The 16,977-nt window shown below is 34.1% G+C and overlaps 1 protein-coding gene across 9 annotated transcripts in view; it reads left to right on the top strand.

Annotated features, from left to right (window-relative positions):
• Window positions 1-16,977, top strand: part of ADAM22 (ADAM metallopeptidase domain 22) — a 253,989-nt gene that overhangs the window by 217,267 nt on the left and 19,745 nt on the right. For all 9 annotated transcript variants that reach the window (XM_030933154.1, XM_010370658.2, XM_010370659.2 and 6 more), the window contains 4 exons: window positions 1,734-1,824; window positions 5,178-5,195; window positions 15,117-15,217; window positions 15,572-15,638. In XM_030933154.1, coding sequence (XP_030789014.1) covers window positions 1,734-1,824; window positions 5,178-5,195; window positions 15,117-15,217; window positions 15,572-15,638 — 277 coding nt within the window. The remainder of the gene's footprint in view (window positions 1-1,733; window positions 1,825-5,177; window positions 5,196-15,116; window positions 15,218-15,571; window positions 15,639-16,977) is intronic.

The raw sequence follows: 16,977 nt of genomic DNA on the forward strand, positions 1-16,977 counted from the left end.
GGCCAAGGTTCCTGGAGGGGCTTTAAGAACATAGATAAGAAATAACAGGTGCAGTCCTAAAAGCTAGGGTGGCTGAAGCTGGGGTATAGAAGTCAAATGCAGATGGTTGAAAGAACTCATACATTGGAGGCAAATGTCCCCTTTTAAACTATTTAATCATTTCATTATTGAGTATTCTTTTATACAAGATAATGCTCAAATCCTGAAGTTCATTCACTCTCAAAGGATGAGAAAAAAGGAATATGTTCATTCTAATAATCTAGAAAGGGTAAACAGTTTTAGCTAATACGACTTTTATAAAGAAAATCATAGGATGGCTAAGATTTTAGAGTCCCCAGTCTTAGCAATGGTAGTGTGGAGTTTGTTCCAGTAATTAATTCAAAGGCAATAATATTTAGGCACATGGATTTAAATGACATGTCAAAAGCCATACCATTACTTAGAAATAAACAAGACTAACATCTAAGTTTGGTGATCCCTGTTAAGTCCCTGGAAAAAAAGGAAGGGAAGACAGACATGCTAGGTCTTGGAGTAAGAAAATCCTAGTAACCCAAGAAATCCTGTGGCATCTGCATCTGTGCATCCCCCAGAGGACCTGGCAGGTTGGACTCCACTAGTCTGCTCAGATGACCTAGCCCTACTGTCTGGCATGAATTCTGAGGGCTCCCAGACAGAGAGACTGCCACTCCTATCATGGAGAATTGAAGTCTTCTCAAGTAGCCCATGACTCCTGACCTTTGATGTGTAAAAGGATGCCTTAGGAGTGGAGCAGACAAGGATGGATCTAAGTTGCCCTGGATGAAAGCTCTGCAGTTAACCATGTGGCATAAATCATTATCAGCAAAACAGGCCTTCTGGTGTCAGAGCCAGGCCTCATTCAGATCAGCCTTTTCTGCCTTTGAGCCCTCATTTGAGCTTATCAACGAAGACTTTGACTCATGGTGCCATTCTGCTGTGATGATCCCCTTAAAGATAATATCTCAGCCTGCCTGACAATGGATACTGGCACAACAATGCCATCACTGTGTTCTGAGCTTCAACCCTGCCCTGGATTCTGCCTGCCTGTCTCTCTGCCAGTGTGGTGTTGCCTCCCTCTCCTGCCACTTCAGCTCTAGTCCTCCAGCTCACTCGACTCTTTTGTTCCTCTGGGTTTTCCTTCTGTAGAATGCCACAGCCGTCATTGCCCAGATGGGGAATTACAAGTCCAGTGTTTTTATCACCTACACCACCTGGGTAGTAACCATACAAGTCTGTGGACATGTTTTCTCCCTTAAGAAGCTTACATTCATTTTGAGAGAAACAAAATATAACACACACAAAACCGAGAGCAATAAGGACCTTGCATTAGTTGTCAAAGTGGAGTGATATGCACAATAACATTTCTAGAATTTCTGAGAAAGAGGTAAGGATCAAAAGGAACACAGGTTTTCTCCCTGTTCCTCCCTAAGTATCATTACTCTTCCCTCTTTTAGTTTAATGACATCATGTTTTCTGGAAAATACAACTGTGCAAAATGCACTTGGACAAGAATTAAAAAGGACATATACCAAACATTATTTTTAAATCAACTGATGTAGATTGCTGAATTATGGTTGATTTTTTCTTTCCTTTGAAAAATACCCATTTTTGAAAACAAACAGTGTTGTTAGTGTGATGATTACAAAACTGAGCAATAAAGTTTCTGAAAGAATTTTATACCAATGATCTTCCTTCTTTCTTTTTTTTCCTCTCAGGTGTTGCTGGCACCAATATCATAATAGGCATAATTGCTGGCACCATTTTAGTGCTGGCCCTCATATTAGGAATAACTGCGTGGGGTTATAAGTAAGTGAAATGTCTCAGTCTTGTTACTATCGAAATATACTTCTAAACATTTTGATTACATGAAAGCATCTAGAAAGTTTTGTATCATTGGTTGAATATACTTGCAATGAAAATCAACTTGGCTCAGCAGCCAGTCAATGCTTATTCTTGGCATGGTGAGAAGTGATAATAACATCATTTTTTTAGATTTCGAGACAACTTCCTTCTATTGTAAAACGACTGAGTATTATTTTAAAATCCTTGAAGTGAATTGAAATCAGTCTAAATTTTAAAAGCTTATAAGTTGTAACTTTTGAAGAGAATTTGATAGCCTTAAACATTTTGCTCAGTAAATGCCTTCATTGTAAACTTTTTTATCTATTTAATGTGTTCAATTTTCTTTTTATGATTTATACAATCTGAAAAGAAACCAGAATATTCAATTTCCTTTTTAAGTGCTTTAATCTCATGATGTGAACAATTTCTTTGTATTCAAATAGCTAATTTAAGTTTAATAAGTTAGAACTTAAATGTGATGAATCTTAAATTTTCTTTAATATTTCAACTTAAAATCATATTCTGCTGATCCTTGATGATGTTCCAATTCACAGGCCTGGGGCTTTTCTCCATTTGGAAGGCCTGCAGCTTGTGCTAGGCAGTCTGGGCATTACCTCATTTCGTAGCACATTTTTCCTCATGGATCAAACTTAGGTAACTCAAAGTTTTGGGAATTAGAATCAAAATTTTAGACTTTTACCCCATGCCTCTTGATGGACTCACCTTTGTTACCCCATGCCTTTTGATGGACTCACCTTTGTTCCTTGAGTTAATATATGTCAAACACTCAAAGTAGTACCTGGCCCACAGTAAGCACTAGGTAATTGTTTGCTATGATTATTATCACTTAACAAGGTCTTAAACCAATTGCACCAAAGGAAACACCTTTATAGTGCACATGGTAATTGCTTGTGAGGTCAAAACCATGAAAGAGTTTCTTTGGCTAAAAAGGAAGAGCAGTTAGTTTACTGGCAGGATAAGCTTTGTATGCTACAAGCATTAATATTACAGGCATTTGTGGAAGACTGTATATTAACGAGTAGCTCGGAGAGCATAATACAGTTTGGCATAACATGGTTGACATGGCATATCGTAGTGAAGGAGAGCACAGCATAATAGTAAGCTCTTCCCTGATTAAATGAGCACCTAGCCCTGTACTGTGTGGTCTTCCACAAATTCTTGTATTGTTAATGCTTGTAGCATACAAAGCTTATCCTGGCAGCAAACTAACTGCTCTCCCTTTTCAACTAAATAAACTCTTTCATGGTTTTGACCTCACAAGCAATTGCCATATACCCGTACAAAGGTGTTACCTTTGGCGCAGTTAATTTAAGACTATGTTAGGTGATAATAATAAGTTCATAGCTGAGGCTTAAAACCTATAGGCCTCTTTGGTATGCAGGTTACTGGGTATATTTGACCTCAGCATAACATTTGGAGTTACAAAATCATATATCTGATAGGAAGGCTTTTCTGTTTGTCATTTGATTTCTCCTCACACCACAAGCAAATTAGCTGTGTGCTGGAATCGCACTATTTCTCTAACTTAATGCACGATTTAAGTAGTAATTGTCATCACAAGCATTATTGTTTTGAAGTAGCTCAGTGGTTTCATTTGGCTATGTGAAAATGGAAAGAAAAAAATTGTTCATTCTGGAGTGTGTGATTTTCTGCCACCTAGTGATGGAAGTGGATATTTCATTTTTACAATCTTGGAAAAACCTACCTTTTAGAAACCTAAACACTCATATTACTTATTAAATTATGTGTCTATTTGCCTTTCTTGATTAGAATGAAAATCACTTATTTCTGCCTGTAATTTCTTATTTTTATGGCATTCTTTTGAGATTTGTTCATTCCTGCATATATGCACTTTGCAACTTTAATAAGATCTACATAGTTGGAAACTCATTTAAGTTGGTTTTAGCTTAAGGAAAAAGACCAAACTTGTGTATATTACAGTAACCTCTTTATAAATAATTAGTCCAAGTAGCTAAAGTTTTAATGTTTCTAAAATTATTTAGAATATGTTTAGGAATATAGTGGGAATGTAGATATTTTAAAAGAGGAATTAAATTCATGAATATGATGTTTTACTTATTCTATTTGAAATTTCAAACCAGATTTAGAACCTGAGAACTCAGTTTCTCATTAGTTTTTCCAGTTAAACTTTCTACCCCTTCCCCAAGCCTTGGGGTGGAGAATAGCAGGAATGAAAAAAAAAGTAGAATGCTCATTTGGAACCGTATGACTCAGGAAATCAGATTGAAGGAATAAAAAGTAAAACATGTTGAATAGAAAGATACCAGGTTTATTTTTCACCCATCTGATAGTTTCCAGAATGAAAAATAATAACAAACTGGCACCTTTGCCGTCGTGTGTGTTATCAAACATGATATGTATAATGTGGATGAAAGAGACTGGCAAGTAAAGATGTTACCAATGAAATCCATGTGAAAACATTATCCTTGTTCTTAGAGTAAGCAGCCCAAAACTACTCAGTTGCATGACCTTTCTAACGTGTCTCCAAAATACTAACAATTATGTCAAGATAGAAAGTTAGCAATGAACCCCTGAAAAGTCACTGGTACTGTACTACCACACCCTTTAGAGCAATTTTTTAATAAGATCCACTTAGTTGGAAACTCATTTAAGTTGGTTTTAGCTTATGGTTAAATAAACACAGGGACTAAACACTGAACAAGTATTTCCAATGTGAAACTTCAGTGAGTAAGTAGTAATCACTTAGGAGATCCTTAACAGTCATTAATTAACTCACCTGTTTATCATACCTGATGAAATAAAATGTTCTGGTATTCATTTATATTCCCCTATTTGAAATTCTTAGGAATAACTATAGTTTGGGGTTTATATCCCATTAGGAATGAATTATAATTTTATTTCTGTGAAAGTACAGTTATTTATGTAAGTAACTTGATTCATTAATTTCATTATTTAAGTTAATAATGTTTGAATAATGTTTAAATATGTTTGAAGACCTGTATTTGAGATAAGATTTACTTTAGAGCAGTGATTGATGTTGAGAAAACAGTTACTCTTTAATGACTGCAGCATATTTATGTTTTTAAAAATGGACAGTTGTTTGACAATATTATCACTGACTCTTTGTCGCTTCTCCTAATGATGAAGTGACATTTTTGTGTGTGCATTCCCATTTTAATTCTGTAATTCAGAATCCTCTAGTGAAGACTTTTCAATGAAAGCTAGAGCTTTTATGTTTAGAGCTCCCTCTTGATGTCCATCCAGAGGTAACTAACTCTGTGTTTCTTCCTCTTTCTCTTCTTGTCCATGAAAAGAAACTATCGAGAACAGAGGTATGTAATAAAAATAATGTGAACATAAAACTGAAAGGTTTGACTCATATTAGCATTGCTGGAATTGATACATGCAATTATAATTAAGTTCACTTTGTTTTTATGCTATAATGATCATACACTAATCTTGATTTTTCATTATCTTGAGATAATTTTAATGATGGTGCCATGAAATATAGTAATTTAAAATAGATCTGTCATTTAATTTTAATGGTTCTTTTATCCAATGATACTACAATTAGTGGAGAGTCTTGCTTATTTTTTAATAGTAACATATATAGAAATTGATATTTTCCATCTAAAACATGCTTCCTCTATGGCAAGGTGTCCCATTTGTTTACATTAATGTTAGCTTTTCTTCATGTTTGTAACACTCTTATTGCCTAATACTTTCTGAGGGAATTTGTTACTGTTTTTATATTAATAATATCCATTCATAAGTGACAAATTTTATTTGGGCAGTGTTGCTGTTGGGAATGTTCTAGCATTTGTTGAGCCTGTTTATCTCTGCATAAGGAATTTTTTTGTATTGATTAGGTAACTGCACATTTAGTTAAAGAAAGAATTTGCATAGTTGGAATAATAAAAATGTCTGCATTCTTGAGAAAGTCAGACACCCTCTATAGTATAACCTTAAAAATCTGTGCTTGACCAACAGCATAAAAACAGATACAAAACATTCATGTTGTTCTATAACAATTACCTATTTTATCTGAATCTAAATTAGCACATAATATTGAAATTCACTCTTCACTTTTCACACTTAAAAAGTTACTAGTGGTGTTAGCTATTGATATAAAATATTAAAATATTGTCCTGGAAACTGATAACCTAGACCAGGTCTGACACATGATATAGTTCTATACTCATGGTATTTATGCAGATTCCTATTTACTTAACCTTTTCCATTGTTGAGTTGCATGCTTGTGACAGGTTATGAATAAGGTGTATAAATGTGGTAATTTGTCATGCTCCATCACAACTTTCATTTTTTTTCACAAATCAAAAATTTAACTTTACTCTTTTTTAAATAAATTAAAATTCCCATAAGGCTTTAACCGTAAGTATCTGTAGAATCTGTATAAATACATGGTGCCCATGGGTTACCATTTGAAATCCTGGTCAGTTTGTGTAGACAATAGAAAATATTGACCTTTCCCTAGAGTGGCTAACTCATCATTAATGGAAAAAGTAAAACTGGGACAAAATTACAATTTAAGAACAACCAGATTTCTTCGTGACATGTTTTAAACTCTTGTGTCCAAAAACGCTTGAGTAGAGCAGGAGCCGCCGTTTAGGCTTTCTGTTGAGTAGAGGTTGACGGATCGCATTAGAAATCTAAGTTTGCTGAGTTTTTTTAGTGGAAAATAGAATTAGGCAAATAAGATTAAAAAGTTAATGATTCAGCTTCATTTCCACACGAACTAAGGCTATAATGTAATTTAATATTGCTGAATATATGAAAACAAAAGTGAAATGTCTCATATGTAACATAAGCAAAACTAGCACAGTACTCTAAGATGTGTTCTCGTTAGGGATTCTGTCCAGAATAAGGGAATTGCCTACACTTTAGAAAAATGATTAATATTGAAAAGTATGCACAAATTTCTTGTGCTAACTCAATATGTAGAGAGATATAGTTAAGAACATTTTCACATGAAGAATCTCCTTTATGTGCCTGATATAATTTCATGTCTCCTGGTGTTACTGAGTCATCATTTCATTGATCTGGCTACTCTTTTGGAATCTAGTCAATCATATTTTGAGAGTTGTCACATCTTCAGCGGATATTTATTTTATATATTTTGATATATGTCAACACAACCCTTTTTTGTCCTTGCCCATAACTAATGAATATCAGGTTTGTACAGTAGGTCTCAAAGTGGAGAAATAGCAAAGAATAGACTTTAGATAGGAAGTTGTGAATGTATAAGTGTTTTCTAAATGATTTTCCTTTTCGAGAATACTTGTTAGTGATTATAGACGAAGTGGTAAGGCCAGCAGACCAAAGCATGCATTAAAAAATGTTCAATCTTATAAAAATATCAATAGACATTAAAGTAAATATCTTCCCAATTCCAAAATATACCAGGAAGTAAAATTAAGAATTTTGAGTTGTTATTGCTTTTAAATTAGGTTTTTCTTTGAGGTTCCATGGTAGGGAGACCAATCCACAGGGAATCAGAAATCTACTAGTATGTGGTATTGGAAAATCAAACTTTCCTCAACTCTGAAATCAAGTAAGGTTCTTTGTAATTTGTAAAGCATTATGGTGACGGGAAGTTACTAGCATGTGATCTTGGAAGACAGTGTTTCTCTGATCTTTGAATGAAAGAGGTGAATGTAGTTCTTTTCAAGAAGGAGGGCAGCATTCATTGACATGAGTGAGGCTCACACATACTGGTTGATGAGGTGGTGAAAATGTTGGTGAATGTAAACTTTTGCTTTGACACTAAATACAAGACATAATAAGTATAATAGCCAGTTATCAGATTCCTAATACTGTTATAATGACTCAGAAGTGCCAAACTGGGCATAACTTTCCAATTCCTGGAGAGGACAGGCAAGTAATTCTGTGACTGAATTTGATGACCAGATACATTTTCTCTCCTGAGCATGGGTCCTCAAGGTTTTCAGTATAGAGAAGGATTATATTCTATGTTTTCTTGCAAGTTTGACAAAAAGATGTGAAGCAGACCCATTTTTTTCTTTTTGTTCGCAAACTTCATAATAAAAAGAAACTGGAAGCTCCATTCTGGGGCATAGTGAAGGCAGAACTCCACATATGTACAGCATCAGTTTAAATCTGCCAGTGTCTTATGATGGGCAGAATTGTGGAACAAAGGAGCCATAGCCATAGACATTAGGTAATTAGAATGATGGCTGTATTTATCCTTTTATTTAAAATATTCAGGAAAGAAAACTTCCCCAATTTTTTCAGTTGATGTTATTGTTGATATTATAGCACAATTGCTTTAGGAGTTAGAAGCTATATGACTTGTAGTGAGAATTATAAGTGAATTTTAGTTTTTAGGGTAAGTTTGCAAATAGCAATAGAATAAGAAACATTAACTGAAGTTAGATACATAAAACATCCATATTTAGCTGAAATCTTATTTTCTTCCTTTGTCTGAGATGAACACACACCATTATGATTGATGAGAAATTAAAAAATAATATTGTATCTTTTTGATCTATGGTTTTGCTTTAAGCGGAATGCCCTCCCCTTCCCCATTTCTTTTCTTTCTCACCTGTTTTAGCCACTTTATTTTCTGCTTGTGAACTTCCCATCTTTTTTCCAAACCTTTCTTAGTTTGCTTTTCTATTATTATTATTTTGGTGATATTCCTGCATCTGTCAGTGTTACTTGGTACACATTATATACAGTATTTCTTAAAACAGTAAAGTAACAATTTAATAAGAGACAGCCCAGATGCCAACAAAACATTGGAGAAATGCCTCCTTCAGCACTAAAGTTAAGAGTTGGTTAAATGGTTTTTTCCTCCAACATTTTAAGTATGCATAAGAATTATTAAGATAAATATAATTCAATTGATGCTTTTCGGAAAGATTAGACTTCTCTCATAGCAGGACTGTTTGCCTAAAGGTTTTGGGGTGATCAAGAAACAGTATGACTTAATGTTTACATTTAGAATGCTAACATAACAACTAGATGATTTATAATTATGAACACATTAAGAGTTGTCTTCTGAAGTGGAATAAGAATAAGCAAGCAATAAGCATAGTATTGTAGACCTGGAGAGACATATTGTATAAATTAGGTCCCCCAGAGTCATTAAGTTATAGGGGTGGGTCTTTACCTTAAAGAACAGGAAATATCTTCAAAAGAATGTTATTTCATGGGATGCATCAATTCAGAACACACAATGAAATGCCAAAGTTGTACAGAGAAGAAAAAGACAACATGTAATTAATGTAGGAAGAGATACGTTTTGAGAGGGAAAAAACTAGTTACATAAGTGTTTATTATATTTTGGCTATTGTTCACTAAAAAGCATACATGTCTAAAATATTTGCATATAATATGAAAAGTATGAGGTAATTTTCCCATTATAAAATTTAGCACTAATCAGGCCACCTAATGTGGTGATCACTTTTAGTTTCCAAAATTTGATGAAATAAGAAAGCACTCAAGATTTAGGAAGAAAGTCATAAAGATAATAAAGGACTGGAAAAAGAAGTTTGATTTAAAATTTTAAGAGGATCATTTAGTTAGTCATTTATGACCTTTCCCAACAAATGATGAAAAGTTATTTTATTTATCATGGGGGCTTGATATTATCCATTAAAGCAAGAAGAATTAGGTTTGTTATGATATGTAATTAATAATTGTAAAAAAGACAAATTTCTAGACAATGGAGGATGTTAAACATCATCATCATTATTATTATTATTATTATTATTATTATTATTATTATTATTATTATTTTGAGGTGGAGTCTCTCTGTCGCCCAAGCTGGGGTTCAGTGGCACGATTTTGGCTCACTGAAACCTCTGCCTCCCAGGTTCAAGCTATTCTCCTGCCTCAGCCTCTTGAGTAGCTGGGATTACAAGCACGTGCCACCACACCTGGCTAATTTTTTTGTATTTTTAGTAGAGACAGGGTTTCACCATGTTGGTCAGGCTGGTCTCGAAATCCTGACCTCGTGATCCACCCACCTCGGCCTCCCAAAAACATTGTTCTTAAGAGATCTTTAATGAAATTCATAACCTAACACTGACATTTACCATGGGAAGAAAGTTACATGCCTTCCTCATGGAATTTTAAGGAAAAGCCAGTGAATTTCTATCTTTTGGAGACTTTGCAGTGTGATAGATAAGAATCTAATCTGTTCAACGTAATGAAAACAAGGTGGTGCCCCAGAAGTACGTTGAACTGAAACTGATTGAAACGCACAGTTTATGATTATTTAGCATTTAGGGTGTTTGAGCACTGTGTAAAAAATGACCATGGACTTCAGAGAAGTTACATTGGAGGGATAATAAAACATGTTCAGTTAAAAACACAAAACAAAACTGGGCTCCATCCATTGGGAACGATAGTCCATCTACATCCTTAGTGTCAGCTAAGTGAGGCCTTGGTAATTGCCAGGATAAATACCTGAAGGCCAGCCAGACCCATGTAAAGAGAAGGCAATTTGTGGGATAGAATACTGGGAATGGTCAAGTGTAGTTCAGAACTCTTATATAATAGCTTGTCTTTATCTTTTATTTATTTTATTTATTTTTTGAGACAGAGTCTCACTCTGTTGCCCAGGCTGGAGTGCAATGGTGCGATCTCGGCTCACTGCAACCTCTGCCTCCCAAGTTCAAGCAATTCTTGTGCCTCAACCACCCAAGTAGCTGGGCTTACAGGTGTGTGCCACCACACCCAGCTAATTTTTATATTTATTGTAGAGATGGAGTTTTACCATGTTGGCCAGGCTAGTCTCCAACTCCTGACCTCAACTGATCTACCCATCTTGGCCTCCCATAGTGCTGGGATTACAGGCATGAGCCACCATGCCCAGCCTGGTCTTTAATTGAGTTGAATTTGGTGAGGCACATCTCATCAGTTTATAAAGATTATCAGTAAAGATAGTAATGATAAATGGGATTTGTTAACCATAGAGATTATTATTGGAAATGTGTTCATGGGATTCTTCTATAAATATTAATATAACACAAAAGGGAAATTTTCTCCCCAAGGCAAAAAATAGAACTCTGATTTTATTGACAGCTTTTTTTTTCAGGCATTAATGGAATATTTTACTGATACAAGGTAAAATAGAAAATATTAATAAAGATCTCTTACAGGGGAAGATATAGCAGGTGTCATGTAACAGTCTAAATATGAGGTTTTGTATTTTTTTCCTATAAAATTAATGTTTTATATACTGGGGAAAAGAAAGGATAACTATTATGAGCTGAAGTCATTTACAGAATTAAAAATATTTTGGAGGAATCATATCAAAAAGTTATAGGTGGAATTAATCCTACATTACTAATTTCATGAAAAATTCTACTTTCTTTAGTAAACATAAAAGAGAGTAGATTAAATCACACAAGTTAAAATATATGCTTCATACTAATTGAAAAATCTTTCAGATTCACAGACGTGTAACTAAATAGCATTAAAATAATATGAGAGTAATCAATCATTCAAGAGAATGAATGACCAAGTATTTTAAACATTTACAACAATATGGCAATAATTTAAGCAAGCAAACACCTGAAAATGGCATTTTGGGGGGATTAAATTCAGCAGCAGCAAATAATCAAAATTATAATGGTAATTAAGGAGAAACCAAATAAGAAAAAGAAAAGTTAGCAAATTTGTGCTTTTACTGGAGATTTAATTAAGCATAGCTTTGTCAAAAATTCTCAATTCAACACTAGTTTGTGTCACCTCCAACAATAGTACTGAATAGAAAAGAATCAAGTTTTTGATGCAGTTAGCTATTTGGGAGGCTACACCACTGACAAATGACCAGATTAGCTATTGCAGGAGGGTTAACTGGGGGCCTTATCTAAAAGTTTCTATCTGATTACCTTAGGCGAAGTAATAAAAATCTGTTCCAATCTTAGTTTATTGAAAATCAGATGATTTGGGTCAATAACAGTGCAGATTAAATACGTTTTCACTTGGGCACTACTACTACAGTAGAGAGAGAGAACTAAGGTCACCCACCAGCTACCTATAAATATGCTTCTACAGTCTCAACAAAAATTCAGTTATTTTTTTCAACCTTTTCTTGCTCTTGCTAAATTATCTTCCTTCACATATTCCACTGAACAGTTATAAAATTTCCTTTTTGATTTAACTTTGAATCTTTCCATTTCTTCATATTTCTATTAAATGAATAATGAAGCTCTAAGTTGAACATCAAACTCTAATAGTGATTTGTTTGTATTAAATTATATAATAGTTTAAAAATCAATCAGTTATTTTAAGACCAAATCCAGGTTATATTATGTATGTTTAGAAATTATTAACAGTTTATTCACCACAAAGGAAAAAAAAGCTATGCTTAATCTGGGTAGGGACTATCTGTCCTAACACACCTTTGACATAATTGTTTTTTAAGAAAAGACAAAAATGCACTTAACATTTTCAAGTATAATGAAATTACCATGAAAACACTCATATTTTCATATTTTTTCCCCAAAGCAAGGCTTTATTCATCCAAACGATAAAGACATTTGTAATTGCATTTCTGGCCTCTACAGTTAGAATGACTTTAACTTGTCTCATTTATTGATAATTTTATGTGTTGTGATAGATTTGATTCATGTAGATCATTATCCCTACCTCTCTTTTTTCCTGAAATAATATTTGTATATGTCTGTGTTCATGTGTGTGTCTTGTTTTCTGACTCTGAAATGTTTATTATGCCTTAGACAGTTACCCCAGGGAGATTATGTAAAAAAGCCTGGAGATGGTGACTCTTTTTATAGCGACATTCCTCCCGGAGTCAGCACAAACTCAGCATCTAGTTCTAAGAAGAGGTCTGCTTTTCTGTCGCATTTTCAGATTTCTACCTGTTCCATCACACATTATTCCATTAGTCAGAACATTTCATTATTTTGCAGCAGGTTTGATTACTTCTTCCTTCTTTCTTGAATGTTAAAAAATAGTATCCTTTGTTCTTTGATTACTCTACTTCAAAATGCCATATGCTCAGAACCACTCATTACACAAATCAGGCCACAAAACCTAAACAAAGCGAACCAACCAATAACTCTGATTCTATATAGAAACCTCAGGGTTTTTCAGTCTTGCTTTATATGGCTTAAGAAACTATACATAGTATTTAATAATATTTAAATGGTGAGCTTTATGTCATGTTTGGTAGTCAAAGAAAAAGGTTACTGTCATGCTTCAATAAAAGCAATTGTTAAATAAATTGGTAATTTAAGTGCTGCATTGAATATTTTTTAATTTTATATATATCAAAGCTAAGCACGCTATGAAACAAAGATTGCTTCTCTGTGAATCATATATTTCAGTATTATGATTTTGCCTTTTTGGGGGGTGATTACTTCTAGACTTTATAAGTTACAACTTAGTTGACAAATTAAGTGTGCTTAATTTTGCCTGAGTTTTTTAACAGTATAGATGGGATTAATATTTATATGTCTTAGACACTGATGCTATATTCTTATTCTAGCATCTTAAGGTGTATGACACCTTTTAAAATTCTGCATGCTTTGTAACTGCTTAATCAAATAAATAAAAAGAAGAAATAAATAGTTGGCATGATTTAGGAAATGAGACCTATATTCATGTTGAAGGAAGCAAAAATATTCTTGTGGAAGAATTTGTTTATTTAAAGTTGCCAATAAGAGTGTAATGGACAGGAAAAAAGGTTTGATAGCCCTGCTCATGCCTTTGGGCACATTAACTACTTTGCAGAGTGAAGGGGAAGTTGCTAGTTTATTGAGAGGAAACATGACCTGTTCCGGAGTTCTGTATAGAGTGGATCATCTGTAAATATTCTGTAATGTCTCTCAGTCTTTGTAAACGTTAATCAAGAAGGAGAATAGAAGGAATTAGTGAGACCTGGGAACTCTACTTTATGTGGAACTTTCTTAAACATGAAGGATAGTTTTCACTTAGATAACGTAGCTTAAAGCAAAAGTAGAAACACTAGTTGTCGCCAAAGGAGTATGGTTCTACAGAAGAATGTTTTTAAAAAGGTATTATTTTAATTTATGGAGGGCTTGTTGGCTAAGAGCAGAAGACTAGGGTTCTACTTGAATTCTCTAATACAAATATTTTCTTGATAGAATATTAAATTTTAAATTAAATAACATGGTAAATTAGTGGAGAAATTAATGGTTTCCAGCAGAATTTCTGTTGTTCTTTTGTATAAAATATGAGTCATTCTGTGAGTAGCAAATGATGTTGAGAAATTCCAACCTAGGGAATTCATATGGAATAGTTGTGCTGAGTTCCATTTATTTTCAATCATCAGTAGAAAGTTTTTTTTGAAATAGAAATTATTAACCATTAACCAGAATAATATGTGGAAAAGATTTTTAAGTATAGTGCTATTTTCTAAAGTACCTATGAAAGAGTTTAAAATATCCATTTGAATAATTCCCAGATTTTAGAAAAATCTCAGTGGGTTATGATTCTTAAGCAGCTAAAAGTTGTTAAGACTTTACTCTGAAGTATATGTAGCTTGTTAAAATTCTTGTGTGGTACAAGGTAGGTGTGTAAATTTTGCTTCTTGTAGATAATTCATTTAAAGATGGTAGGACACAAATAGCAGGTGGGCTCGATGGTACATGGGCTTTGTGAGAGGCACTGTCATGATAAACATCTGATTCAGTTCAGTTAGTGAACAATTAGCCAACATGTACTACACTTTTTTGGACCATATTTGTGGAAAAAAATGCCAATTCTTAGAAAATAATTTTATTACTTAAGAAAATCTAAATAATGCTTTGATAAATGTTAACCAGGTTCACTTGAGCAAATCTTTATGTAATCTCTTGGAAGTCCATGTTCTCATAATATTTGAGTGGAAACCATTGCTTTACAATTAAGAAACATCTATGGTGGGACCCCATTATAACTCTGCTGCTGGGGTTATGCTGAAATACATAGTGAATTTGCTCTGTGGTTGCTGCGTTCTGGGGAATGTAAATTGGCTTGCATTGTGTCTCGATACTTTTCATTTATATACTATTGTAATGGGGTTCCATTGTATTTGACTTTTCTTAAATTGGATGTTGTGTAATTCTGCCTTCTTCATGAAGACTTTCATGTTCTCTTCATTCTTTCATTTCAGATTTTTTCTTTCTTGATTTATTTTATTTAATGCACAGTAATGCTTAGAAGTTTTGCTTACTGATCTCAAAACATTCATTTGGTTACATTTTTGAACAATTTATCAATATTTTCAATTTCAGGTCAAATGGGCTGTCTCATTCTTGGAGTGAAAGGATTCCAGACACAAAACATATTTCAGACATCTGTGAAAATGGGCGACCTCGAAGTAACTCTTGGCAAGGTAGAGGCTGGCATTCTGAAACCATCTGTCCACACAATCAAATTCTATATTCTGTGGCCCCTGGTTGTAAAGACTTTTTCATTTCTTGAAAGCTCTTTAGCTTTTCTCCCAAAAGAGAGGAGAATATGTAGAATGAGAGCCTAGGTTTTATCTGGATGGGAAATGGTGGAATTCGGCGGCACCAGGACACTATACACTTTGTGAAATTTAATTTGAGAAAGCTGCACAGTGTGACAAACCCAGTGTTCCACAGTGGTGCTGCTTATAAATTACACCCACTTGAAATGCCTCGTAATTAGACATAGGGCAATCACTTATTTACATGGAAATCTAGCTCTAAACCATCTTTTTCAGGTAACCTGGGAGGCAACAAAAAGAAAATCAGAGGCAAAAGATTTAGACCTCGGTCTAATTCAACTGAGTAAGTCTGAACCTCTAATGAAAAAAAGGCACTTCAAGGTCCTGTGCAAATAGTGTCAAAAGTAAATTAAGCAGATAGTCAAAGAACTGTAAACTATGTCTTCGGTCTTGGTTTTATCTTTTAAATTCTTTTTTGCCCTTTAAAAATTAACCATGGCTTTTCTCTTTTACATAGGCATCTCCGCAACTGCACCCATACCAATATTCATTGATAGTGGGGGTCTCACCCTTGCTGCAGGCTTTTTCCTCCAGTCACCTGCCATTGTGGGGTCTTGGTTCTGTATGAAGGGAATTTGATAACATTCCTTTCTTATCATCATCTGGGATTCAACCATTTCAAAGGGTCACCCTTCCTCTCCCCAATACTCACACAGCCTGTAAGCATCAGGGAAAAATTCCCATTTTACTAGAGCATGATACTGCTCACAATCTGAAACCACCACTATGAGGTCTTCATGGCTGCAATCTAAGCATTCTCTCAGACTTATGGAATAAGTTTCCCTTTTAAATTTTCTATCTGAGAACATTTAAAAGGGCATTTTCCTAAACTTGCTCTTTAACTGAATCATTGTCACTAAATGTGACATTATCCATTTTAAATGATAGCCATGCATTTACTTTTTTTTTTTTTAAGGGGGATGGGTTTGGAAGTCACATTTAAAGTCATTTATAATGAAGTAAATAATGTACTTGTTTTGTTTGTTTCTCCACTTAAGAAAGTACAAGCAAAACAAAACCTCCTCTAATCTTTATCTCCCTTCATGGAATAAAACACATGCTTAGTATCCTTTTGGACTGAACTTGCCACCTGGTTTTTTTTTACCCATTCTATTTTATCCTTCCTAAAACTTGTTACTTATTTCTCACTGTAGTGATAGTTATTATTTCCAGGATCTCTATTGCTTCTTCACGCCTTAATACTTGGAAAGTCTGAATAGCAGGTATTTGTTAACTGCTTGTCAAAAACTTATGTTAGCTTTTCCATCATATACCCTGCCTTTTTCAGTCCAGGAATAATAACATTGCCCTGAAATTTGGACCTTCCACCTGAATGGTATTGTCTTGTAAGTGGCTTGTCAACATTTACTAGAGGATACTTTATAGACACAATAGACAATTTCAAGTGATACCATTGCATGGTCCAGAATGGCATCATAGAATTCCATCATAAATAACTAATGTGTTAGAGTTTATCTTATCCATTCCCAAAGCACTTGTATGCTTTAGGGCTCATTGTTGATAAACTCTTCTTGGAATGTTGTTTGGTTTGTTTTGCATGAGGTCACCTAGTAAGAGCTCCTTAACTTATCTTAGTTGCTCACAGGTGTACAGATAAAATT

This window comes from Rhinopithecus roxellana, chromosome 6 (genome assembly GCF_007565055.1).
Source record: "Rhinopithecus roxellana isolate Shanxi Qingling chromosome 6, ASM756505v1, whole genome shotgun sequence".
NCBI classification, from domain to species: Eukaryota; Metazoa; Chordata; class Mammalia; order Primates; family Cercopithecidae; genus Rhinopithecus; species Rhinopithecus roxellana.